Source organism: Atractosteus spatula, chromosome 21 (assembly GCF_055471065.1).
Source record: "Atractosteus spatula isolate fAtrSpa1 chromosome 21, fAtrSpa1.hap1, whole genome shotgun sequence".
Taxonomy (NCBI): domain Eukaryota; kingdom Metazoa; phylum Chordata; class Actinopteri; order Semionotiformes; family Lepisosteidae; genus Atractosteus; species Atractosteus spatula.
Window position 1 is genome coordinate 4,070,414 of NC_142726.1, and position 26,173 is coordinate 4,096,586.

General features: G+C 40.5%; 1 protein-coding gene across 1 annotated transcript in view; it reads right to left on the minus strand.

Annotated features, from left to right (window-relative positions):
* Positions 1-26,173, minus strand: part of zc3h18 (zinc finger CCCH-type containing 18) — a 38,629-nt gene that overhangs the window by 11,908 nt on the left and 548 nt on the right. Inside the window, exons 2-12 of the mRNA XM_088939007.1 lie at positions 24,455-25,198; positions 21,090-21,174; positions 20,236-20,384; positions 17,547-17,639; positions 15,301-15,458; positions 13,901-14,015; positions 12,012-12,271; positions 3,911-4,093; positions 3,382-3,501; positions 2,548-2,649; positions 1,871-2,047 (exon numbers count right to left, since the gene is read on the minus strand). Coding sequence (XP_088795133.1) covers positions 1,871-2,047; positions 2,548-2,649; positions 3,382-3,501; positions 3,911-4,093; positions 12,012-12,271; positions 13,901-14,015; positions 15,301-15,458; positions 17,547-17,639; positions 20,236-20,384; positions 21,090-21,174; positions 24,455-25,198 — 2,186 coding nt within the window. The remainder of the gene's footprint in view (positions 1-1,870; positions 2,048-2,547; positions 2,650-3,381; positions 3,502-3,910; positions 4,094-12,011; positions 12,272-13,900; positions 14,016-15,300; positions 15,459-17,546; positions 17,640-20,235; positions 20,385-21,089; positions 21,175-24,454; positions 25,199-26,173) is intronic.

Genomic DNA, 26,173 nt, shown 5'->3' on the forward strand with positions numbered 1-26,173 from the left:
TAAATACTAAAAAAGGGGTAAGTTCATTTTCATACAACCACTTACACAATAAGCGAAGACATTCTCAAACTCTTGCATCTGATTTTCTCATTCAATGTTTATCATATCAAATCCACAATTTGCAGAACGGATTTTCCCTGTGAAAACCTGCTACATCAAAAAACCTTTTCCTGAAAACCAAAAACAGCCATTGAGGCTCTTTTGACAAAGCTTCACTGTGACACGGCCCACAATAAACAAAAAACATGGAATCTCCACTGGAGCCTTCAAAATGGCACATGGAAATTTTTACACAAGACCACACAGTGAGAGAAGTATAAAATGCCAAAAAATGAATAGCAGGTGAAAGTCCACATCGCGAAACAAATGGAAAGGTAGGAGCCGGAAAAAAAAGAAAAGTGTATTTGCAAAAATGCAAAGAAGGTCCCCTTAGTTTCATGTCAGACATTACTACAGTCTACATGCAGCAGTGACAGTGAAGTTCAGATCAGCTGCAGCACATCAAAAAGACTTTCGATGTTTGTAAAAATATATCATGCTTTGAGTGCCAAACCACTCATTTTAATTATAATTACGTCCGCTTCATTTTATTTGAGGCAAAGCCAGTTCTGGGTTCCTGCTTTATACACACAGAGTTTGGAAGCTTTTGTGTTTTATTTTCTGCTATTTTATAGCAGTTTTTTTCACAAATGGCAATGGCTAAGAAGACGGAAACATATGAAAACGGAGATCTAAATTTAAACAACGCAGCAAGAAAACAAGGGCAGCTTTGGAATAAACCATACTTATTGGATAGATTTACAAGAACAAAACTGTTCAAATATTATTTATCATGCAGCTTAAAATAAAATGAATTTTGCAGCTTGATTTTTTTCTACAGTAAAAAACTGCTTACTGGAAAAAGAACTACATAAAGACAGTGCCATTCAAATATGTACAAAAAATATAATTAATGCAGCTGTCTAAAACCTGTTATCCTACCTTAATTAAAAATTAAAATTTTTAAGATGCTGGAATTTTAAAAAAGTGTGGGAAAACATACTAATTAATGTATTATTGAACAGGTAGATTTTTCTTCAGGAAAAAACTTAACAGGAACCACAGCTTTTTTTCGCACTCATAAATGATAGTTTAACATTATTTTCATTATAATTTATGATAACGAAGTCACCTTCAGATGATTTTCCATGAAAGGTAATACTTTATAGATGTGACTCCTATATTAATTCAACTAGCAAGTCACTGACTTTTCTATTGGATTGTAAGGGTTCTCCCATCCAAAACGTCATGTCTCCTCCCAAAAAGCTTTTTAGAAAATTATGGAGGAAGCAGGAATAAAAACTGTCTCACTTAATAATTTCCCCAGGTGTGTCTGGCTCTTGGGGTGGAAATGTTCATCAGGCTTGGTGTGCAAATTTACCCACAAGGTACACCAATGAAAACTAAACTCTGATACGGCAGCAAAGTTAAGGAAGGCAATCGTTAAAATACTGACATATATTCAAGGAACAGATTCTCCTCCTCTCCAGGAAACAAATGTATTGAACAATTAAAACCCAATTGAAGTTTATTACATGGGATCAAAAAACAAATATGCAGACACATTTTCTTCTCATTTTTGTGTAAGATACAGAGACAGCCCTTAATACTATGTAACAAGGGCAAAGTCGTGAAGAAGAAAATCCCAAACCCAGGCCTGTCAATAACAGACAACAAATAAAAGATTTTGACAAAGAACCCTTTTTTGAAGCCTGAATCCTTTTTTTTTTTGGCTTTCTGTCTTAACCAGGAGCAAGATCATTTGCAGGCCAGGTGTGATTTCTGTACCTTAAGGCTGTGATAAACGGATTTGGAATCGGCTTCCTCTTACCTGCCGGGGGGGTTGTGCGGTTGTCGATCCTTACGGCAGCCATCTCTGGTGTCGGCCACCTTGCCCCCCTCTGGGGCTGGCTTCACAGGCTTCCCAGGAGGCCCTGGGGGAGGCGTCATAGATGGCTTCTTCACAACTTTTTCCCTGCGAGCGGGCAGCGGATTCTTCAAAGGGATGCTACAAGAGAGGAACACACTTTGCAGGCTGCTGTTTGGGTGAACAGATTGGCTTTTTTAGTCATCTTCAAGCATCTTTTTGCTTACTTTGCATGCTTTTTAATAGTTTTTTTCCCCATCATTATCTATCTAAGCCTGTTTGTCTCAGTGCCAACACATGCACCCCATTTTCTAACACTATCAAAGTTTCTAAGTATCTATCTAGTAAAGGCAATATGGGCATGAGAAACCAGATATGCGTCTTGAACTTTTCTGCTGTTCCAACTATAGTGTCGGAACAATCCTGGGTCCACCAAGAATTCCAAAAAAGAGAAAAATACACAAATGTAACCAATGAATTGTACTAACCCTAGAAATGTACTGATGGAGCCTGACTTTGAAGTCATCCTTGGCAACAAAAGGACTTCTATACATAGACCTCTTCAAAAGCAAAAAGGAGCCGAATGCCATTGTATAGCAGAGGCTAAATATCAACCTTGGAAATGACTGCAGTTTGCTTACCCTTTCGCTGGGGGTCTCAGAGGCTCCGCTTTAGTCTTTGCAGCATTCCTCTGAGCAGAAGGAGTGGGAGAAGGAGTAGGAGAGGAAGAGAAGGATCGCGACCTGCAGAAAAGCAAGTTTGGGTAAACCACAGGAACTGCTGTGCACAGTTATATATGTGGCTGTTCCTATGCATAATGGGAACCACTGTAACCATAGCCCTCGGTCATCAAAAGTGATATCAACTCCGAGAGCCCAGCCTTCTGCGACAACTAGCTCAGAAAAGACCCTGCGCTGTATTCTGTTCAAAAACACAAGGAAGGCATTATACGTCACTTTGAGTTTTAATAATACAGCTAAGGAGTAATGCCTAAATGCACTCATTACAAACGTTTTAAAAAACAAATTCATACTATTACTTCAACCCATACAAGTTGAAAAAATTCCTGTCACTGCAATGTTTGCGCGTCTCTTTCTTGTTTTTTTTTATTTTGGAGTCCTTAGCAATGCTTCTGTGCACAATCCTGAAAATGACAAATACCTGCTCACTCCAATGTACTTGAGGAGTGTAGCCATTATTGCCCTCACTCAATCCATATCACAAATGAGTAGATCCACTTAAAGCACTTACTGTACCACTGATTTGCTGTTCCAAGATGGAACGATAACTACATACCCAACAAACTGGTAATATCCTCTAAAGAAATACAGTGAAGTTTTCGCACACTCTAATAGGGGTAAATTATCTGTGCCGGACTTGGAAAATAGCATTTTCACATCTGGGACCACAGAGATGCAAACTCAGATCGGGTCCGACAAGTCGGGGAGGCCCCGGACTGCAGGGCTGCTGCTCACCTTGAGTGACTTCCAGAAAAAGAGCTGTGCTGCGAGGACTGGCTCGAGTAGGAGCTGAAGGAGGACGATCGGGACCGAGAGGAACCGGAACCAGAGTACGAAGAAGAATGGGAGGATGACCTGCAAAAAAAAAAAGAGAGGTTGAAAAGAGCAGACCAGAGCACACCTTTATTCAGCGTAGAAATCAAAGCTGAAATGACAGGATTGCAGGGTAGGTGTATGACTGCTCAAGGCTGAAGGAGAGGGGGGTGTTCAGAGCCTTTATTGTTCATTATGTCATCAGGGGTCTGCTTTCTCACCAGATCATTTTACTTCATTTCTGTACGTTTTTCTAGAGGGCATGGCCGGCCAACATGCGCTCTGACTCCCCCACAATCATTCATAATCTACTGGGATAATACAGTACATCAATTGCAATGGACTGTAGACCGAGACCCATTTGAGTCTCCTCACTCATCTGAAATGCCTGCCACACAAAAGCGGGAGGGAGCCGAGAGTGCAATAGCAGCCTGAGAGCTGGTTCCCATACCTGGAGGAATTGGACAAGGAAATGGAAGATCCTGAGGGCCGGTGTCTCCGGCGCCCCCGTGTGGGGGAGCCCGATATTCCCATCCGCTTCTTGGGGGATTTGGACCGCCGCCAGGGATCTTTCCACTCGTCCGGCCGTTTTATCAATGGCCCCATTTCCTTCTTGGGAGGCGGCTCCATCGGCCTGCGGGGGAACGGGGAAGAGGGTTTCCCCGTTAGTGGCATTTGTTAATCCCTCCTTTAAAAAACAGCGGCTCCGCTTCCAGGACTCGCAGCGAAGATACGGAACGTGCCGCAACCGTAAACACCACCGCCGTGGCCATCACTCCCCGGCAGGCCGCAAAAAGCTCAACGAAACTACAGGTAGTGATGTGAACGGCTCCTGCACTTTGAGACTGATTTATGTGAAGGGCATTATCAATAAAATGTGCATTTAAAGCACAATTAAATTGCAAGATGTGTGCTGCTGCTTTTCACTTTTCACCAATATTCATCAATGCACTTACATCACGAAGGTACAAGGAGCCTGTCAATACCCACACAAGGGAGTGCATATACCCCTATTTACTAATATGTCATCAAGATAAAGCTAACCGATGCAGAGGTGGAGATAAAATAACCTTATGTAAATGCAGCTCTACTCCCTAGGAGGAGTTTTCAACAAAGTTTGAAACACGGTTTCAGAATGATATGTTCTAAAAGTCTGAAAGGTCTTTAGTCTGTGGAAAACACATTGCAGTTTGGTGGGACCAGAACTTCCTGAAAATAACAGATCTCTGCCTCCTTCCTAACCTTCCTTCCTTCCCCTTCAACTCTGATGTCAATATTCCTTCTCCCTGGAAGAAAAATGGAGAATCTAAAGTAAATGCAGAATATCACTAGAACACATACAAGTTAAACTCCGTGTGAAACAGTACAGTAACGGAGTCGTGTGTGGTTTTGTCAGGACACCGGGGCTCACAGGTGAACTGCAGTTGCTCATTATATTCAAATTTGAATGACATTTACTACATTCCTCCAAAGTTGCACAACTAGTATCACTTCTGAGAACAAAAATATATTTCCTTATTTTAAAGGAATAGTTTAGATATGGCTGAGTGAAGGGTGTGCAGATGTTTTAGGGGATTTTGAACTAATGAAGAAAATAAAATGTAAAAAGTACAGACCGATAACAGGGCAAAGTAGCATCTATTATAGAAATGGCTTAAGTTTGTAAAAGCGTTAAGAGCTACCCCAGTCCCTGGTACAGCAAGATGGTGATGTAACTAAAGCAAACCCTGTGAAATTCCACAAGCATGATGCAAAGCAAACAACAGAGTTTCAACCAACAGGTGGACAGATTGAGGTGAGAGCTATTTTTAGCACTGTAACATGATCCCTCTTCATAACCACTGGGGAAAAAAAAATCAGAACTTCCTTCAAAGCCAAAAAGGAAGCAAACACAGCTATGTAATTACAGCTGGTGAGGAAACAGGGAAAATCTCCATAATTTCTTATGATTATAGTTGTAAACAAAACTGGGTTCCATCCCATATAACATCAGCACCTCTGTGTAAATTTCAGCAATAAAGGAAATAACACTTAACACTGTAGTGCTTTCATCTATTGAAACCAAGAAATACTAAATTTATATAACCATGTGCAACCTGACAGAATGCCTTTAATACAGCTGAAACTCTCAGAAGAATGTCAAAATAAAAAGTGTAACAATTCAAAGTTCGGGAAATCGAATCACGGGAGGTTATACAGGCATGATTTCTTGCTGATTTTACAGTACAAGTATCCTTAATGAAAACCTTTTCAGATCTGCATGTACAACACTCAACTGGACTGCTACAAGTTTACTGACAGTTCTTCTGAAGCCAAAACCCATCTCCTCAAGCACTCAAATTGTCTTCTCTGGTTGGTGTGGTGATGTCTGGCAGGAACAGAATATATTTTTCAAAACTAAACTTGAATGATACAAACTTTGGATAAATTCAGCTAATACCTACGTGTTTGCAACATCCTTCTGGCTCAGCAATGGTTTAGCCATGATGTAGATTTTTTCACAGGCGCTCTCCTTCCATTCAAAAAACTCAGTGAGCAAGTAAGGTGTTGAATAACAGTTTGCTTTTCGACCTAAAAGTGCAGCCATTGCTCAATTAATGCAACAGCTATAGTTAAGGAAAAAAGAAGCTGGTCCACAACTGTGTCTCATATCTGCACATACTACCCAAAGATACATAAGTATTTCAAGAGCTGTATCGGTATTTGGAATGCAGAAGTAAAAAAATTCTGCTCTTGTTTTTGTACCTCCTACACATAACTGCACAGATGTAAAGGATCCAGTTTCATGTAAATGTCCCTTTTTCTCACTGTCCAATCCAATATTGCAGAATCACAGCCCGTCTTTTTAATATAGAAATGTTGATCGAAAAAAGCAAATAACAATGGATAATTTGAGCAATAATGGAAATTGAGAAGTATGCAGAATTTTGCGGTCACAATCTGAGATCGGGGCATAGAGCAGTTACTCCCAAAAAAACACAGATGAAACATTTATGATCAACAAAATTCTTCAAATTTTCCATTCAGAGACAGGAAAGAGTAATGTGATTGCACAATATTCCGTATCAAAGCACCTTTCGCTAATGATAGTTTCAGTTTTGGCTTTGACACATGAAACATGAACACAATAAAGGCAGAATCTAGACCTTCCAGCTGAGTTGTGATGCAAGAAAGGTCTGTCCTTTACTCTCCACAGAAGTATGAATGACTGTATCTGCTTTATTTAGAGCCTAATACTGAGTTGAACCAACCAGACTACTACAATTAGGCCACTTAGTAAGTTCTGAAGCGCTAAATCAGTGGTCAGATTTGATTTTTAATCCACTGAAAAACGTGAGGAATAAGAGTCAAGGATTATGCTGGAAATGGTTCCAATATCTGTAGAATTCATGCTAATTAATGTGAATTCTCAGTTGTATACATCACTAAAAACAATTTTGCAGGGCACATTATTTGCTGATTTAGATAGATATGATTTGCTGATCAATAACAAATCATGAGCATTTATTAAATCAATGACTTACACTCAAATAAAAGGTAACCGAGGGAAATACATTGTTCAAAGCTACAACTTTGTTTATTCTGTCTAGAATTGAAACCTTCAACTCCCTAGTCTACATCTACAGTACTCATCCTGGAAACATTTTACTATCGAGAAATCTAACCAAAGTGTTAAATACATTCCTGACATGCTGAACTAAATTCTTCTAAATGTAAATTCTTAACTGAATTTCTTTTCTCACACAGAATTAATCTTAACCCTTAACAAACTGCTCTATTTGCAACATGTAATTTGCTAAAGCGATTCAAACAATTGTCCAATAAGCACGAAACTCCAACAGTTTTATTTGCATCTTTTGGGATCATTATTAATCTTGAAATAATGCTTGCCGAGAGGTCTTCAGAAGATAGGCTCAAAATTCCCCTCTCAAACACCTTGGAGTAATGCTGAGAGTCTGAGGAAACTATCCTGATCATTTTTCAGGTGTAACGTGCTGGGCAAATGTTAACTGTTTATAATTAGAATACTGCAGTAAGACTGAAATAAGTGTATAATTGAAATAATCCGACATGTAATACTGTACATATCAAGATCCAAACATTTTTCTAATCATTCTTTCACCTAGTCCTAGAAAAGCCAGCTCAGACAACCAGACAAAACAAAAGGTTAGTATTGTCTTCCCACTACATGACCAAACCATCATAATTGCACTTTTGACTTCCACCAAGAACCACGAGCCTGATAAAAAAAAAATCTGATGAGAGAGTAAATTAACGCAGGAAGTACTACATATAGGAGAAGTACATCACAATGCGCTGTATTTTCCATTTTCTCCAATAAATGAGCTAGAAAACGATCCGTCCCATAAGGCACACTTAACAATTAGCAGGTTACAACGTTGACGTTCTTAATATGCATGCTTCCAGGAAAAACGGGAATGACTAAAGCCTAATGCTGGCAAAGCAGCACTGCTGAACCTGGACTGAAACTGAAAATCACCCTGGATAGCATCTGGAATCTGAAGTCATAATGCGCTCTATGTATTACAATAAAAAAATAAAACAGTGGGATCATATACCGCTGTATGTGTGCTCTCTCCACATTGTTTTCTTAAAATGTGTTAATGAAAGGTATTTTATCAGTTCTCGTCTTTCTCAGCATTATAGAAGCAGCTGACTTGATGGAACTGTGACAGAGGTGCACGCGACCTGATTGTGCGTAGTTGAGACCTGACACAGTGCACTCTTCATGAGGATAAGGTCAAGCCTGACCCCAGATGAAGAAGCACATGTAACAAAAAGAAAGATGGGGACAAGCCAGTGGAGAATCAAGAGAAGTATTCTTTGAGTTCCAAGTATTTGTGTTCCCGTTACTTGTTGTGTTTTAACATTTTATAGAAAAAGCACATGTTTAAAAAATGTGTTTCAAAGATCAGATCCTCTAAGTTAACTAATCAGGAAAATCAAGGGGTCACAAATCACGTGGACATTTTCAGTCACTCAACTTAAACACAATAACAGGCAAGTTAAGCATTAACAATTTGATAAACAGACACTGTTGATTAATTAGCACAAGACAGCAATCAAATTTGTTCTGCTACAAACCACCTTTGATGTTCTATTGTTTGCTTACAAAAATCTGTTAGCTTGGATATTTGGCTGTTGCAAAATCTGTAAAAAAGAGGCCACTGTTCTTATGTCCAGAGCTGTCAGCCATGTGTGTATACAAGGAGAGCATGGGGCAGGACAGCATCATAGGAATATCCACTAGAAATCTTCCCAGGGCTCAGATGACCTGAGGATATTCCAGTCCATCCTCCTCTCCTGCATCATAAACCCTCCCCAGAGCAAATGCAAACAAAAGCTGAAGATTGCTCAGCTGTATGATTTTTTTGTTTGTCAGTTCCCCTTGAAACACGGAAGTAGGAAAGGCCACCCTTTCAGTGTTTTTTCAGTGCTCTGGAAGACTTGTCTGGCTCTTAAAAACAGACAGTGCCCCAGAACAGACCTGGAATTTAGATGAGGAACCAAAAAGCATGGATCCACCTCACATGCAGAGGTCATTTGTTTCTGTATTACACTTTAGAACTTTTCTAATGAATAATAAAAAAACAAGGCAGTTCAATCTGTCGACAGAACATAATCGACATATATATATTATTGTCAATTATCAAAACACATGACATAATTCAGATACATGACCAGAAGAGTTTTTCACATAGATACCTTTTCCAGTTATATTTATTGGTCTTGGTCATACACAAACAGCAATTTTATACAGTATTTTATGTCGGCAATGTGTAGTGAGGATACTGCTATGGCAAGAAGCATAAGGAACTTTAAGATTCATGTGTCTGTATAGATAGATGCTCATTATTATATCACTTCTGCGAATGTTTGTGAACTTAATCTGCTAGTCTGGTATTTATGGTACAAATGAAGGAGGGATGTATCACTATATTATGTCTCAAAGCATGCCTTAGTAATGCAGATAAAAATGACTGCTTCGGGTAAATCGAGTAAGAATGTTTCATGTCATGTTTCAGGTATTTGTGCATGTGTTAAAGTGCTGTTTTTCCTTTTGAAAATTTCCAAATAACTTTCAGGCTCAAAATAAAATCAACCGCAACAATAAATGTCTCAGCACAGAAGACCTCAGGTTACCAAAGGAAAGTTTGACAGCACACAGAAAGCATGTGAACTGGATAATCAAGAAAAGAAATTATGTCAGCACCAGTAACAAAAGAAAGTGCACTCTTCCTGCTGATTCACAAATGTGTGACACTAGACGAGCAACAACATACTGACATTCAAGGTGGAAAACACACAGCAATGACCATATCAGCCAACTCATTCTTCAAAGCTATTCTTCATTCTTGCACAGTTTCCTCTGTACGTCATAAGCTCATTTTGTTTGTTTATGCAAGATGATGCAACATATATTTAGAGTCAATGAACCTTGGAGATCAAAAGCTTACATGGGCTTAAGTGCAAACCTTATCTACAGACAGCTTGAAGCGAAGGACACTCACATTCACATTTTAAAAAACAAACAAAACTTTTATAATGAATAATATGAAGCAAAATTTAAACAGATTAAGTAAAACAGGACTATATCCACATCATTTACAAGAGGAAAGGAGCTGTAAAACCAGCAAAGACATTATATTCAAGTAACATTATTCCTGTTAATGCTTAGATTAATTATTAGATTAATAGATTTCCTTATTATTGCCGTCTCTGCTCCATCAGTAATGACGCAGGTACATTTGTTATCTGAAGCAGTAATGCATAGGAAATGGTAAAACACCACTGATTATTAAACTTTCACCATCAATCAATGCAATTCTAAACCACACTTTAACATGTATTAATTAAAAAGATGGGAAACAAGCATCCTATTTTGTATACTTTAATACATGGGAACAAGTAATAGTTTTACTCTTTGCAGCCTACGCATGCTGACGCAGCTACCCACCTGAACTACTTTAATACATATAAACAATACTGGAGTTTCTGCTCTCCAGAAAGAATTGATAAATTGCCAAATCCTAGCATACAGAAATGCACAAAATGTCTCAGGACTGGTATTCTATTTTGATTCAATTTAAATCAGAGGATTTTATTCGTGCTGCCACACCTGAACGTCAGATCTCAGTAAACAGCAATGTCACACAATAAAAGACTTTCCAGTTCTATCAATGACCCATATTACTCTTTTACTGCAAAGAACACAAAACAAGTCTCCAGCGAATGAAATGAAGGGGGAGAATGTTAAGGATTCATTGTCTGGTTTCTGTAAGGAAGGGTTTTGGGTTTTGTTAGGTTTCTAGGTCATAAGCACAAAAAGAACTCTCTCTTGTGTTCCGATGTCCTAAAGGCAAGGCAGGGCATTTAATTCACATTACAGCTGTAATGCAAGTAGAAATTACTTAGATGATATATACAAAAAAACATGGGTCATTCAGCCAGTCCCATTTTTACTCAGATACTTCGAAAATGCATTGTAGTCAAGTCTGGTAGATTGAATTTTGTATGTCTCTTGTTACGTAATTCTTACATACAATACCAGCCTTTGATTTTAAACCTGTAGGTGTAAAACAGCTTCCTTTATTACTCCCATAATGCAAAAGTAATCAGAGAATCCCTTAAAACGTACTACCACACACAAAAAAACAATATTTTGTTCTTAATTCTTATCTATACTAACGAATATATTCAATGCAAAGAATGCTTGATGTATGCTTTAAGACATAATATCTGAGGTTTTATATAAGCAAATAGTGACAGATAGAGGAGTTGATTTGTCATATGTACAATGGGGTTCTAATTGCGCTGTTCTCTCAGGACATACACAGTACAACAGATAAAACCACACAATGTAGACAGTACATTACAAACCAGTAAAGACAAGGAACAAGCAGAATAAAAACAGGGTCGCTTTTTAGGAATGGTCAATAAAATGCCTTAATAACCACAGCAAAAATGAACAGAAACTGAACAGTAAGTGTGAAACTGACATTAGCACGGAAGAGACATTGGTGGGATTCTTACGTCGTCGTGGGCCAGGAGAAATTTCTTAAACCCAGGTTTTTAAACAAGCCTATAACCAAAACCAGTCCCCACTTTTGTACAGTGCAAGAGAATTGAAAATACATCAATCTATAAAGACTGTTAGGAATATAAGCTTAACTGTACACCCTGGCTAGTACACAAGGGATAATGTATAAATTGGCCACAGTGACAAGAGCGCCAAATGAGGGAGCTACACAAGCTCACTGCACAAGGGGAAACAGGACCCTCAGCTGCATGCTTGACCTAACCTGACGTCACTGAGAAACCAACTGCCAATGTCACTTCAAATCCAAAAGCCTTTGCTTTATGCCGAAGGCCCTTACATTTAAATGAGCTCCTTCATGGCACCTGAGGCTGCCGCTGCCTTCCAATACTTGTCCTGATAAGCTCTAGATAAGGGCACGATCATGACGTACATGTGTCAATGTACGCACAGTCACGTCAATGTCGGCTCAATCCCAGCATGCAGCACTCACCGCGGCGGAGGTGGCGTCCTCGGCTTGGGCTTCTCCTTCTCCTTCTCGCGCTCCCGCGTGCGCTCCCTGGGCCGCTCCTTCTCATCCCGCTTCAGCCGGTCCCTCTCCCACTCCTCCTTCCTGCGCTGCCTCTCCTTCTCCCGCTCGCGCTCCCGCTCCCTCTCCCGCTCGCGCTGCCGGCGCTCCCGCTCCCGCTCGCGCTCGCGCTCCCGCTCCCGCTCCCGGTCCCGCTGGCGGTCCCTGGTGTCGCGCTCCCGCTCCTGGGGAAACCGCAGCGGCGAAACGCTCGTTCGGGAGGGGAAACTCCTGCGCGGCGCGTCTCGCGCGACAGGGCGGGACCCAGGCCACGCCTGCTTCGCCTGGCTGCGTTTTCACTCATAAAGGACCTGGTCCTATGGGAACGCCCTGCGGCTGAAGCAAGCACCTCGCTCCCTTGAGGAAATGGATTGTTCCAAAAAATTCTCGAATAATTAGGCGGCACTCTTCCCTCTGGAGAAGAATTTCCAACAACCAATGCAGCAGCGTGGGGACCAAGGACTTGATGCTGTGGAAGACGCTGCCCCTTCGCAAGAGAAATTAAACTCAAGTCCTCGCTACTTGGTCATTAAAGATCCCACCGTGGTTCTGAAGAGCAGGGGGTGTACTGGAGCAGCTGGATCTGGTGTGTCGATACTGGGCTTGGCCACTAACCCTCACGATTTAGAAAGAGCTGAAGGGGTTTCCATATTTGCGCAAGATTATTAAAGGAATCGACTCCAGCTGTCTGCAATTTGGCTCCTTTATAAAACGTCTTAACACACCGACAAGCACTGGCCGCTCTGGTATCAGATTAGACCAGCGCAGGCCCTTGGCAAGACGACAAACAACGAGGTTAAGGATCTAAATTGAATGGAATTGTGCTGTGTCAGGGGCACTAGTATTGCTGATTTGAGACACATTTTTGGACAAACAGAACCAGCCAGTAAGACTAGGTTTCAGAAGTCAGGGAAAACAAAAAGGCCAGCAGGTTACAGACCAAGTTAGAATTGGTCTCTAGGAAGGCCTAAGTCTAAAGTTCTTCCTTCATTCAACTTGGTTAATCATTTTCTCAGTTCTCCACCTTATCTCCTGTGCAGTGAGGGTGCCTGTGTGTACTGACTGTGGCACGTTACACAGGTGGGCTCTGTACTTCAGTGGTGGAAGAAACATTTTGAATGGAAAGTGTTATGTAAAAGTAAGGTATTATTTTAGCAGCCAAACTGGTTAAATAGGGCCTAATTCCTCCCCTAGTTTGTAACCATTCTTGTGTTTTTTTAAGATAGAAAGCAGAATATTGGCAAAACACCACTCTGTTATACTGTATGGGAGGAATATAGCAGCAAACAACAAACAAGGCCAAGGCATTCTGGATACATAAAATGCAAACAAAAAGCGCATATAAGAACTAGAAATTGGCGTGGGTATATTCTAGATATTTTCATTTGAATTGTGACTTGATAATCCATAATTTTTTAGCCAGAGCCTATCCCGGCAAGCAAAGGGCACAATACTCTGGATAGGACGCAAGGCACACAAAGAACTAACATGGACACGCTTACACAGGGCTAATTTTCCAGAAGCCAATTAACCTACTAGTTGGTTTTGTGGGAGGAAATCCATGTGCACACAAGAAGAATGTACAAACTACACACAGGTGGTAACCCCGAAATTAACCCAACACCCCAGTGTTGCTGGGCAGCAATGCTAACCACTGTGACACAGTGCCTCCCAGCACTTTGAAACAGCTATATAATAATAAAAATAATTGCCTTAGTGACATTAAACATTACTCTCTAAAGAACAAACATCTGCTAAACCGAATCCTGCAGGACACAAGCTCTAGTCCCCTTTCGGACATCAGCACAGCTTACGTTGTAATGGTACGGCACTGCCTCCGTGTACTGAACCCTGAAATTCTCGTACTGCCCCCCTCGCCAGAGGCACTCCATTTCGTAATCGTAGTAGGAGTCTGCGTAGGGGTCATTCCTGCAAGCAGATCAAAAAGACATCTAGTGGTGATCTCCACCTTAAGAGATGATCAATCAAGAACATGCAGGCGACTCCAACGTATAAGGCAACTATAAGTTCTACACAGCAGACAATCAAGCCAGGGTTTAAAGTGGGCATAAAACATGGATCTTGGTGGTGAAATCAATAATCTACAACCTAACAGGAAAAGGAAAACATTAATAAATGAAGGAATTAAGGCTCGATTACTGCATCTGTATGCCAGACCGGACCATAAGAAAGAGCATAAGGCCAACAGCAGGAAACATCTAAAATCTTAGAAGTTCAGGTTTCTGTCTGTATGTCATGTTCAGGTATTGCTTTATAATCACCAATAGCAAATTTGTAATTTGCTGCAATATAAAGAGAATACGCTGAACAGCACATTTTTAAACCCAAGATGTCAAACTTGAGACAAAAATCGTCTTTTTGTGTTTAATTTTCTTTATAACAAAAGTTCTTTATTGGACGCAACACTTTTAAAGTTATGGATTGACCTTCTATGGCAGAGTTCAATAAAGAGCCTGAAACCTTTAGAAAAAAAAAACATGCACACAGTAGAAATGAAGGGTTAAAATGTTCAAGACAGAAAAGTGCTTTTAAGTAAAGCACAAGCTTCTACTCCACTGATGGACTCAGCCATTCTTACCCATAGCTTGTATCCCTGTACTCCATATCTCTGATGCATTGAAAAGGAAACAGACAGACCATTAAGACTTGAGGCAGAAGACTGCAACATGAATTAAAACAAATGCAACTACAAATGTGTTTAGCAAGAATGATAAAAAATGCACACATCCTAAAAATGTGTAAATTAAATTTAGCTTCTTCAATTTTACAGACCCACATGAACCACATGCATGATCTTTTCTTTTGTCCAGAACCATATTCATATACTGTAAATCATGTTCTATTCAAATACAGTTACTCTTGCACACAAAGTTTATTCAAATCCCTTAGATTTACTTTTTAATTTCGAATATGCATCTGAGTGTCTAAACCCCCTTCTCTTTAAATGTGTCTGCGCAGGCATGTGTATGGCACATAATGAATAAAAAACTAAAAATGCCTGTTTATATACACAATAACAAGGGTTATGCTTAAATGGTTATGATCATAATAACACTGTCATTACCCAAGCGATAAAAATTTACCTTTTAGGGGGCTGTTTTAGTTTTTTTCCTTATAAAACATTAGCCCAGCTATGACTTAATGAAATACTTTTGATCTGGTCAGCATTTATCTGCTAGCAGTCTGTACTAACCCAGGGTCTCGGATCTCTCTCGTGATACGGTACGTCCTCTCCCTGAAGAAGTCATTCTCTTTATCGAAATCCCGCTCGTCCTCTCCAATCGTCACATTGAATCTCTTCTCCTCGAAGTCGGGCTCTTGCTCCTTCCGTATTGTAGCTTTCTTTAAGACCTACAGAGCCCAGATTCAACAGGCAGAGAAGTTAATAACTTTAACCTGTTCAGGGCAGCATGTCATAATCTCATGCCACTACTTGAGATATTTCCCTTGACAAAACAGCACAAATCAGCACACGTAAATCCAGCATTTTAAAAACTTACTACCAGATTGCACTGTCCTTCCCACCCTTGCCTACAAATTCCTGTCAAAATTTCTTTATGGGGGCTTCAGTCTTTTCATTTCAGATAAATAACAGCACCTCTGGGGCTCCACCTGTCAGACATCCCCACTAGTTAAAACGACACAGTGAAACAGAATAATTATTCAGATATGTATGATCCACCACGATTTTCTACCTTTTTAATTCAAGTTATATTTTTGAATTAGGGCAGACAGAACCTAGGGATCATCAGATGAAAAAGAATATAAGCTTCTAAGTCTAGAAGATTAATTAATTTCATGCAAGGCATCTGTATTTTCTTCTGCGGTAGAAATACTGAATGTGTAAACTAAAGATGTCCGGCTGACTTTTTACAATAATGCCTCACAGCAAGCGGTAAGTGCAAGGGTTTCACTGACATAAACTGCAAGGTTAAATCACCATCTAGAGCATGTATGTAAAGGGTTTGAGGACACATCAGGAGGCACTGGAATAGGAGTTTTGTGGGGTTTTCCAGATTAAGAAAGGTCAATAAATAAGGTAGGCCAGAGAGGGCAATACCTGGTGTGCAAAACTGATTACATATGTGAAGGACCATTGAGGAAGTGGAACAAACAGGGAACAAGATGAGATAAATCTTTATTTGTTGGTCTCTTTACAGATTACACAAATGGTGAAAAAAAAACATTAATAAAGGATTTTATCCTACACAATTTCATACACAGTTTGGAAACCTTTGCTTTCGGCACAAATGAATGTTATCTAAATGTACACCCTACAAAAGAAACTGCTCAGGAACGAATCTATTTTATCTGCTGGATTTACAAACAAAAAAAACAAACTTGTACAAGCACTAAATTTCACCTTTACTCACAATGCATGAAAAGAAGCAGATATTGGCACCTGATCACACATGCGGTCAAGATTCCAGCAGCAGATTTTAGTTTCCGGTTCTAGAAAAGTATACTTAAACTAACAGACAAGCTGTGACACAGAGAACTTCCCGTTGATGACAATGAATTTAACGTAAGGAAGAAACCCCGCATGAGAATAGCTTGTCCTCCCACTTTTTCTTACACGAGCTAAGCAGTTCTCCCTTGTACATACCCTAAACAAATACATTTACAATCACCCGTTGCCACCAAATCTCTTCACAACACTGCAGCTAGAGCGGTGCTTCCTGGCTAAGTGCTTAGTAAGCACACGGCAAACTACCAAAAGGTAACACGATAAAATGGCAAGCTCACGTTTCTGCACAAACATCAGTAGTTAATTCCTACTTGAGAAATTAAATGTACTGACTGTTTGAAACGTACTGAAGTGTATTTAGCATGACTCGCCTGGCTGAGGGAATGGCAAGGAATGAGCCAGGGAGCTGCTGAAAGATTGAAGATGAAGGTGGAGGGAGGGGTGTGGAAAGAAAAGTAAAATGGGGCTTGGCAAGAGAGATTAATTTATGATTATATATTTATTAATGTATAGGGGAACAGTACATAAAGTGCTCTATGACAGAAAACTCGAGCTCTGTTCTATCAGATTTTGTGTTGTTTTTTTTGGTGTTTAGGGTGAGTGTAACTCACTAACTCATGACATTTCCAATAAAGCTCTTGGCCGGAACCCTTTAGTTAAGTAACTCTGCTAGTGGGAGGCGACAACCTGAAATAGGGAAGGAAGAGTTAGTGGGAAGGGCCGAGTGATGGTCATGTGCTCCAAACCCCCAGTAGTCTCTGTTCCTGTACTGTTAAGTAAGATGCTATATGGCCAGTGCTCCAGTCTGCCTAGCAGTATCAATGGGAAGCTTCATTGTAATGAACTAGCATGTTATCTGGGGCCTCTTGTTTCACTCGACACTACACAAACCGGCCCACGAGGAGCCACTGAGTTAGTGCGCGCACACACACACACGCAGAGCAGATTACTAGCGGGTGCGGCAAGAGTACCTCTTTGGCGTGCCGGAGTCCTCTCTCCCAGGCGCTCTCCACCGGGGGCTCCACAGGTGGTGGAGGTGGCAGTTCTTCCACTGCTGGCCCCCCCTGCAAGACAGAAAAGACCAGCTTCAGCTCCTGCACACGAGGCATGGGGGCCAAGAGCACCCCAACATCTCATGTACCTTCAACGTCACGGACCACAGTAGGGGGAATCCTGCACAGCACAATGGCCGGCAGGCACGTCTTTGAACCAGCCCGACGCAGAGAATAGGGAGTGTGCAATTTAACTAGTTATCGCTGAAGTTATCGCCTTTGTTTGTGGGATGAAAGTATGCCCCTGCTCCCTTTTTTTTCTGAATTCTGGCATGAAAAATGCTATTTAGGGATGTTAATGTGGCCACGGCACACGGAAAAATAAAATAAACACGTGTGCACACGCACCCTGTGTCCTGACAAGGAAAGGGCTTTGGTTTGACCAGAATGCTTTGGCAAAAAAAAAAACTTTTGTTGACAAATGATCAAGTGATTTTCATTTTCAAATTCATTTGAATCGTTGCAGAGATTTATTTTTCCACATTGATAGAATTCTAACAAAATGCCAAAATGCTTTCTAGGATTTTCAAATTAATTAGAAGAGCCATATGAAATCAACCATCTAAAAACGATATACATTAAACAATCTCCATTATAAAGAGCCAGCAAACATGTAAAAACAACACATTTATAATTTTTTTTACCAGTAGCTAACTACATATAGCACATTCTTGTCTATTCTCTGTCCAACTACTTCTCACATATTGCAGTACCTGTGAAATTTACATAGCCTGCTTTCAGTTGAAAAAAAAAACACTTTCACAAATAACCTCATCTTTCATATGAAAACATTTTGGTTGGGATAAATTGTATTATCTAAAAGAACTTATAACTTTAAATCAGAAAATTTTCAAGAAATTAAGAACTGTAATTATAAGAACATTACAAATACATAACTAAATCCCAAAAACGAGCATTACGGAGGCTGAGATCACGCTGAAAAGTAGATAGTAGGAAGAACAGTTTCAGTTGTCTTCAGACGCTGATGCAGATTCCTAATTAAAACTATTAAGAAATTCAAAGGAACTGATGTGACATTGTTAATGCATGATGCAATCTTACTAATGCTAAACATATTTTCAATGCCTTTAGTGTTCTTCCTAGAACACTGCCATTACAGAGCACAATCTGCCCCACAATATTCAAATTCCTAAAAGATACTATGGTAAATCCCCCCTCTACAAATATCCATGTATTTTAGTACCTCTTTCAATATTACACAGTTACTTTCAATCGTTTCTATGGTCCATTTGCTGTTTTTATTTATTTATACATATTATGTTTCTTAGTAATGTAATTTTATTTGTTGTCTGTTTTTATGCTACAATTATTTATTTATGTACAGGAGAACTGTACATAAAGTGCTCTATGACAGAAAACCGACTTCTGTTTAAAATGCCCCCCGAGGATTAAAAAAACATTTTAAAGTGAAATGAAATTCTGTTTTACAGTGCATACTTATTTTCCCACTTCTGACAGTGCCTTCACTGGGACATTTCAAAACCAGTAAGCTATCATCAGCTTGTTTATGCTTGATGCTGCTTTTTGAACTTAATTCCAGTTAAGTCACCTTAAAAGGCCACCACTAGGTGCTTTAACATCGAACCTCAGTAAAATGAAAAGGTCTTGAATTCCACTGCTGCCACCTAGTGGTAGCCTGATTCGAGGGAAGATGTTTTCTTTCCCACTTTTTATAGTGACATTTAAAGCCGTTATTTCTCAGACTTACTGTGTAGTATGTAGTAAACATGTAGTATAGTTTACAGTAATATCTAAGTATTACAGCATTCCTATCAACAAACAAGATAAAATAAGTCTAGCGATATCACAATTTTAACCAATCTTTTACAGATACACAATGGCAGACCCTGCGCTCTGACCCCAGGCTCTCTCCCTATCTGTGTCAAGATGGGGTATGCGAAAAGATAATTCCTAATGCAAGAGATTGTAAAGGGTTAATAAAGTGATATTATATTATTATTATAATATCCTGAAGGCAAATCCAATACAGGCAATCAGTATATTCCATTCTGCGATAATGTTTAAGCATAAACTACCAAGCAAACAACTGACCGTGAAGAAATATCCTAGTTTTAACCAATCTTTAACTTTGCCTTAACCCTTCATGGCCTGAATTTATTTGCCTACTTTTTCTACTGGCAAAACTATCAATTCCTGAGAGACTATCAAGAATTGACTGACATATGGAAGACAAATAGAAGTAGCCAGTGTATTGACTCGCTTTACAGGTCGTTGCATGCAAGTGCCAAAACTCAAAATGTGGGAATCTGCAGCGTGAGCAGTTCAGATCTGACAGGTTAAAAATGAAACTAACAGAATACAACATGGTCATTTTGTGTCTGCAGTCCGACAGAGAAAGAGGAGGATTTCTGAATTCACATGCACTTTCCAGTGCCAACAGACCAGATAGTAAGTGTACTATGCATGATCAGTGGGATTTTGTGAAATTCTGCTCAGTTTACACTCATTAGGCTTTTACAGACTGGCCACTGAGAGACTCATCTAGGTTACATTAGCCGGTTGAAAAGATTCAGCACTTTTTGCAATGGAAGCAGTTATTGCTGTGAAAGGTAGAAACAAGGCATACCCATGGATTTGAAGGCATGAGAGGATGAGGTCCAACTGGGGGCCCTCCGTTGGGTGAGAAGGGGTCGGGCTTGACTATGAGAGAATAATTTCCTTTGTCGTTCACCCCCGGATGGATAAATCTGCAATTCATTCCCCATGTGCAGTTACCTGGAAAGGGTTAAAAAGTAATCAATCATTCTGGAGATGGATATAAGAAATTGCCTTATTAACTCCTAGAGGACAAAGAAAATCCAAAGTTAGTCCTAAGCTAATCCCAAACAAAAGGGTGATTTTATAAAACAGTATCTCAACTTTCCACGTATGATAATCAAGGAAATGATGGACCTAACACGTATGAAAAGGGTTAGATTGACAATCCTGTCGTGGAGCACATCTAACCAAAGCTTGAGGGTACCTGCAAAAAGTCTTCTTCAGCGCACAGCTTGGGCCTTTCTGTTTCCAGAGAGTGCTTGTTTGAATCCAAGCTATACCACTAGTGCCCCTTTCGAGCAAGATTTCCTATGGGCCAATATACGCTTACCTGAGGGGCTACTGGGGTTTGAAATTGACCAGGGTTTACCCAGCTTGCTGGACATCACCAACCTGGTCAGACAGGTGCCCGAGAGTCTGCAGTGCTACTGAATTAGTGAGAGCAGCAACAGTCAAAACCTCACTTTGCCACCTGTGCCATGACCTTGTGTGCAAGAAAGACAACACTGAACTCTTCTGAGGATACATGCCTTGGCAAGCCTTCAAGCATGTACAACACCGGCGTAAGGGTTGTAACTGCGAGATAACAAACATCCATCCATCTAGTGCCTTTGGAAAGACACTGACCTGCGCAAACCTAAGAAATGGAGAGGAACAAGATACCTTTCATGAAAAACCTGCAGATGGGACGGGGCCTTATCTTCCGATCCATGGGGTCCTTCACCTCGCCTTCTTCCAAGTCATCATCCTGGAAAGAACGGGGAATACTGTCAGTCTCCCACACTTGACAGCTTTTCAGAAAACGCTCAACTGTACCAGAGTGTCAAAAAAACGACAGTTAAACTGTCCCTGCCTTGGGCGCAGCGGTGGCTCTGTGGCTAAGGATCTGCGCCTGTGGCTGGAAGGTTGCCGGTTCGTATCCCGCGGCCGGCAGAGGAATCCTACTCCATTGGGCCCCTGAGCAAGACCCCAACTGCTCCAGGGGTGCTGTACAATGGCTGACCCTGCGCACTGACCCCATGCTTCTCTCCCTGTCTGTGTGTCTCAAGGGAAGCAAGCTGGGGTATGCGAAAAGACAAATTCCTAATGCAAGAAATTGTATATGGCCAATAAAGTGATCTCATCTTATCTTTGCATACTGAAATAAGCAAACTCCCCAGATCTGTTCCAACTGCAACAAGCCAAGCTGAGTCACAGAATGGTAAGCAGTTCTAAAAGGATACTAAGAGCGTGCCATAATTCCAATAATTCCCTTATAAATTATTTGATCTGTCTTAATTCACATTAGATTTTGTATTCATGTGAAGCAGACATTACAGCTGCTTCACAGCAAGACAAAGCCTAAATAAGAAAGTTGCATTCATAAAACAATGGCATGGACATTTATTCTGGCATAGGTTTTGCAAAATTGATCTAAATGATGTGCTTCTCTCTTGTACTGAGAGAATAAATAGTTGTAATGAAACAACTTGGCTGGAGTTTGTCCAAACTAACCCAAATCTTTCCATTGTGAATGAAACCAGCTATCTGCGCTGTTTGATGGATCCAGAGAAGAGTCTCATCAAAAAAAACTTTCTTCACCACTTTCACCATTTCAACAGCCACAATGATGCCATCACAGCAATTCCAATTTAGATCCTCAACAGCCTCAACTAAAAATCAAATTAGTCACAGTCAGAAAAGATATGAGTGTGCAGGTGCGTCAGTGTTTGAGCTCCTAGGAAACCAGCTTTTAAAAAAAGCTTTTAAAAAAAAGGTTTCAAGTGTGAAGCTTTTTTGAGCTGTCAATAACTCAAGTGCCTTGTAAACAAAGTCAGGTGTGCAGCTGTATACTTTTCACCAGCTCCTGGGTTATGTACAGTATGTTTAAACAAATGCTACATTTTGCTTAGCTTAGCTAGTGCTTTAATAAGTGAAACATTTCAGCCAAGCTCTGTCACAGAAAATCAACAATATAATTAGCTTGTTAGAGTGCTGATTGCCTAAACTCTTTTTTGATTAATGCATTTAAACAATCACTTATTAAAAAGCAGAAGACCCGAAAACAGGCAGCATACATGTGAACATACAGGGTGAACATTTTGGTGACCGAGACCGTAAGACAGGGCTGGATTTTAAAGATTATTTAATTAAATACAAATTAAAGTCACTATTTACAAACTGCCGATTAATAATACATGTATTAATTAAAATAAGATAAGAAAACCCCTAAAAAACATCTAAATTAACCTCTGTATCAGATATGTAAACCCTGAGATTACTAGGTTCTTAGTTATTTAGCAATTGCAAACATGAATGTTTGTGGCACACAGTAATAAGGCAGTTGTGTTAATAATTAATATTTCCATTTCTTTCCACCCATCCACTTTCTAACTGCCTTACTCTATTCAGGGTCGCGGGGATGCCGGAGCCTAACCCACAGGTGACAGGTGCAAGGTGGAGTACACCCTGAAAGGGACACCAGTGCGTCACAGGGCAGACACAGACACGCGCACACCAGGGCCAGTTTTCTCACCTCCTGGTTTCTCTGTCTTTGGACTGTAGCAGGGAGCCCGAGCGCCTGGAGGAAACCCATGCGAACACAGGAAGAACATACAAACCCCACACGGATAGCAAAAACTGAACTCAGGAGCCCAGCGCCACGTCACTGTGCCGCCCTCATTTCTGTCCCTCGAAGGAAAATCTTCAAATCCCATCACGTTGGAAAATGTTCTGGTTTCAATGTAGCTATATACTAAACTACTGACCTCCACACTGCGCTACTACAGGCTGGATAGGCACAGTGTATATTATCTGGAACCCTCCATCAATTTGCCTGTAGCCCCCAGAGAGTGTTAAAGTAAACTACAGTATCCTCCTAAATTAAGAAGTGATATCTTCATGAGGCACTTCAAATCAAAAACATGCAAATTAAAGAGTGTGTAAATCGAGGACTACCTATATATACACATGTGAATTGAAGTACAATTAGGATACAGTGTCAGGAGATGAAATGAGGTAGAAAGAAACAGCTGAGACAGAGCAGCTCATGTGCTGCTCATACTTACACACCTAATGAGCAGAATATAAACTCAACTGCCTGGAGATCACAGGTTCTAATCATCACTGTGCAAATCAACTGGAACTGCAGAAAACTGTGTTGAGATGAAATACTCCCATGCTACACAGAATCTGGTTCCAAGGGGTTAAGAGTTCGTATGTAATACACACTGCCTAGGGAATTCTACCCTTAGACACAAAGGGATCCTTATACAAAACTGGGGTTGAGACCTAAGAAACAACCCAACACTTCAATACCATATTAAGAAAATGGGAAATAAATGCAAACGTTATCACTCTGTACCAGGGGTAATCAACAGTCCAACAGGTTTCATAGTCAGACTTTAAACCATAAATTTCTGAAGGCATCTTAATTATGTTAAATAGGTGGTGTATTCAATTAAGCAATTTAGAAATCATTTGGAAAATAATATCCATCTGCCCTCATCTACCACTGTTGCCTTCACCAATGACTTGCTTCATTGATCAATCGCTTAAACAAGTGTGCCTAATCTTGAAATAACAGGTGATTTAGGGTGACCTTTAAGAATTACTGCATTAAAACACTCCTTGTCAACCCCTGTTCTACAGGAAATATAAATTTTAACTTCATTCTAAGTGAACTGATTCAATGAAGGAGAACACTGGAAGTCTGTCCAGTTCGCTTTTGGGAACATCATCTGGGGGTCCCTGGAACACCACACAGAAACGCCAAGGGATAAAAATGACCAGAGAGTGCAGTCTGTCCTACTGCTGGCTGACATGTTGCTGCTCCAGATCTGCAGTGTGAAAACAAGCTCTTTACTTGAGCATGGTGAAGAGTAGTTTGGTTACAGAAGCTTTATCTGCTCCGAAGGTTCACATTTATAGCAAAGCTTGGTGAAAAATAACGCATTTAGGAAATAAAATGAACACCTGCTCTTTAGAACACTGTGCTGTCAACGTTCAGAACAAAGTTGATCTTAAAACAAAAGAGATTCTCCACTTACATCTATTTCTCCCTCATCGATCTCTCCATCATCGTCATCTTTCTTTTTATCTCGTAAGGAATCTCTCCGACCCCTCTCAGGAGCCTTGGGCTCCTCTGCCCTTTTGGGCTCAGCGACTTTTTCTGGCTGCTGGGAGTCCTTCTTCTTTTCCTTCTTTTCCTCATCCTCAGGGTCTGCCTCTTCCTCCTCTCCTTCTTCCCCAGGCACCCTGTCCCCGTCCTCGTCCTCAGGGACGGCGCCGCTCGGCTCATCAGGCACTTCCTCGTCGTAGTCCAGCTCGTGCTCGTCCAGCTCCCGCGTCACCGACGAGGACTCGTCCTTGAGATCGCTCACCCGGCTGTCCACGGCTGCTGCCTTCACCCCCTCGTCGTCCTCCTCCTCTTCCTCCTCCGCTAGCGGGGAAGACAAAAGCTTCTCCCGGCCCAGATCAGGCTCCGAGTCGGGGGACTTCGCCTCTTGGCTGACTCGATCCTCCTCCTCTTCATCGTCCGAGCAATTCACCCCTCGCCCCCTCGTCAATGCTGCACCTGACGGGACCTCGTGGCACAGCTCCTCTCCATACCCATCCTCCTCCTCCTCCTGGTCCGACACTCTCTCCCCACCCTCGTCCTCTAGATCCTCCAGGTCCGACTCTGCCCCACCCTCCTGACTGTCCTCTTTCAGCATCTCGCTGTCCGAGGTCTCTTTCTCTTCCAGGGACTGTCTGTCATGACTGGGGCTTTCAGTTGCATCCATTGGAGGCGACTCTACAGAGAGGAGACGAGCAGAATAAAGACCCTATAACTCACACTGTAAACACACAGATCAGAAGAAAAGTAAATTAATTTGAACACTGATTTTAAAGCCTAGCCTTTGACTGAGGAATAGTTCTCCACAGATCAGATATACTTTCTATCCCCCTGTCAGATATATCAGAAAATCAAAGCCGATTACCGAAGTTTTGACATTTGTCACTAGTATACTATTTAATGCAGCATTTAATTTCACTACTCCAGGATCAGACTCAAGTAGTATAGGGCTTGGTAAGAGGTGGGAGTTGGTTAATTTCTTTTAAAGCATGAAGTGGATTTCTTTGCTCTTTTAATTGTCTTTACTTGGGATTCAAAAACACTTTCAGGAAGCAGGTGTCAACTTTTCTCATTATTTATCACATTATGTTGTCCTCTGTAGCCTTGCCCACCGAGGAAAGTGAGCTTAACAACAAAGCTTAAAAGTAAATTATTATTGTATATAAATGACCAAGAGAGAATAGCTGTTCAGTTTTAAAATGGTAAATCTATTATTTTTTCATTTAAGAATATCAGATTTCTGTGAAAAACTTGAAAAAACGCACATATAAAAAGAGAATAGGATGTTGTCTAAAAAATTGCTACCCTACTATATTGCCGTTTGTTGAGATTTGCAGAATAATGCTAATAGCTCATTTTATAAGTACAAGAATGAGACATTCTAGTGTCTAGCCACGATCTACAAGTTAATCTAGCAAGCGAAAACTACGTGACTTGTGTAAAAACTACGATCGTCCGTTGAGCAGGACTAAAACGAAAAGTAAAATTGTACGTACAATTTAGAATTTGCACATAAATCCAAACAAAACACCTCGATAAAAATAACTAAAACAAATTGGCCTGCATAAAAAGGTTTAGATGATAAATAGCCTAGTCTACAACCTGATAGCAAGGGTTTCGTTTTCCTTCAATTGTCTTTCTATACAGTGCA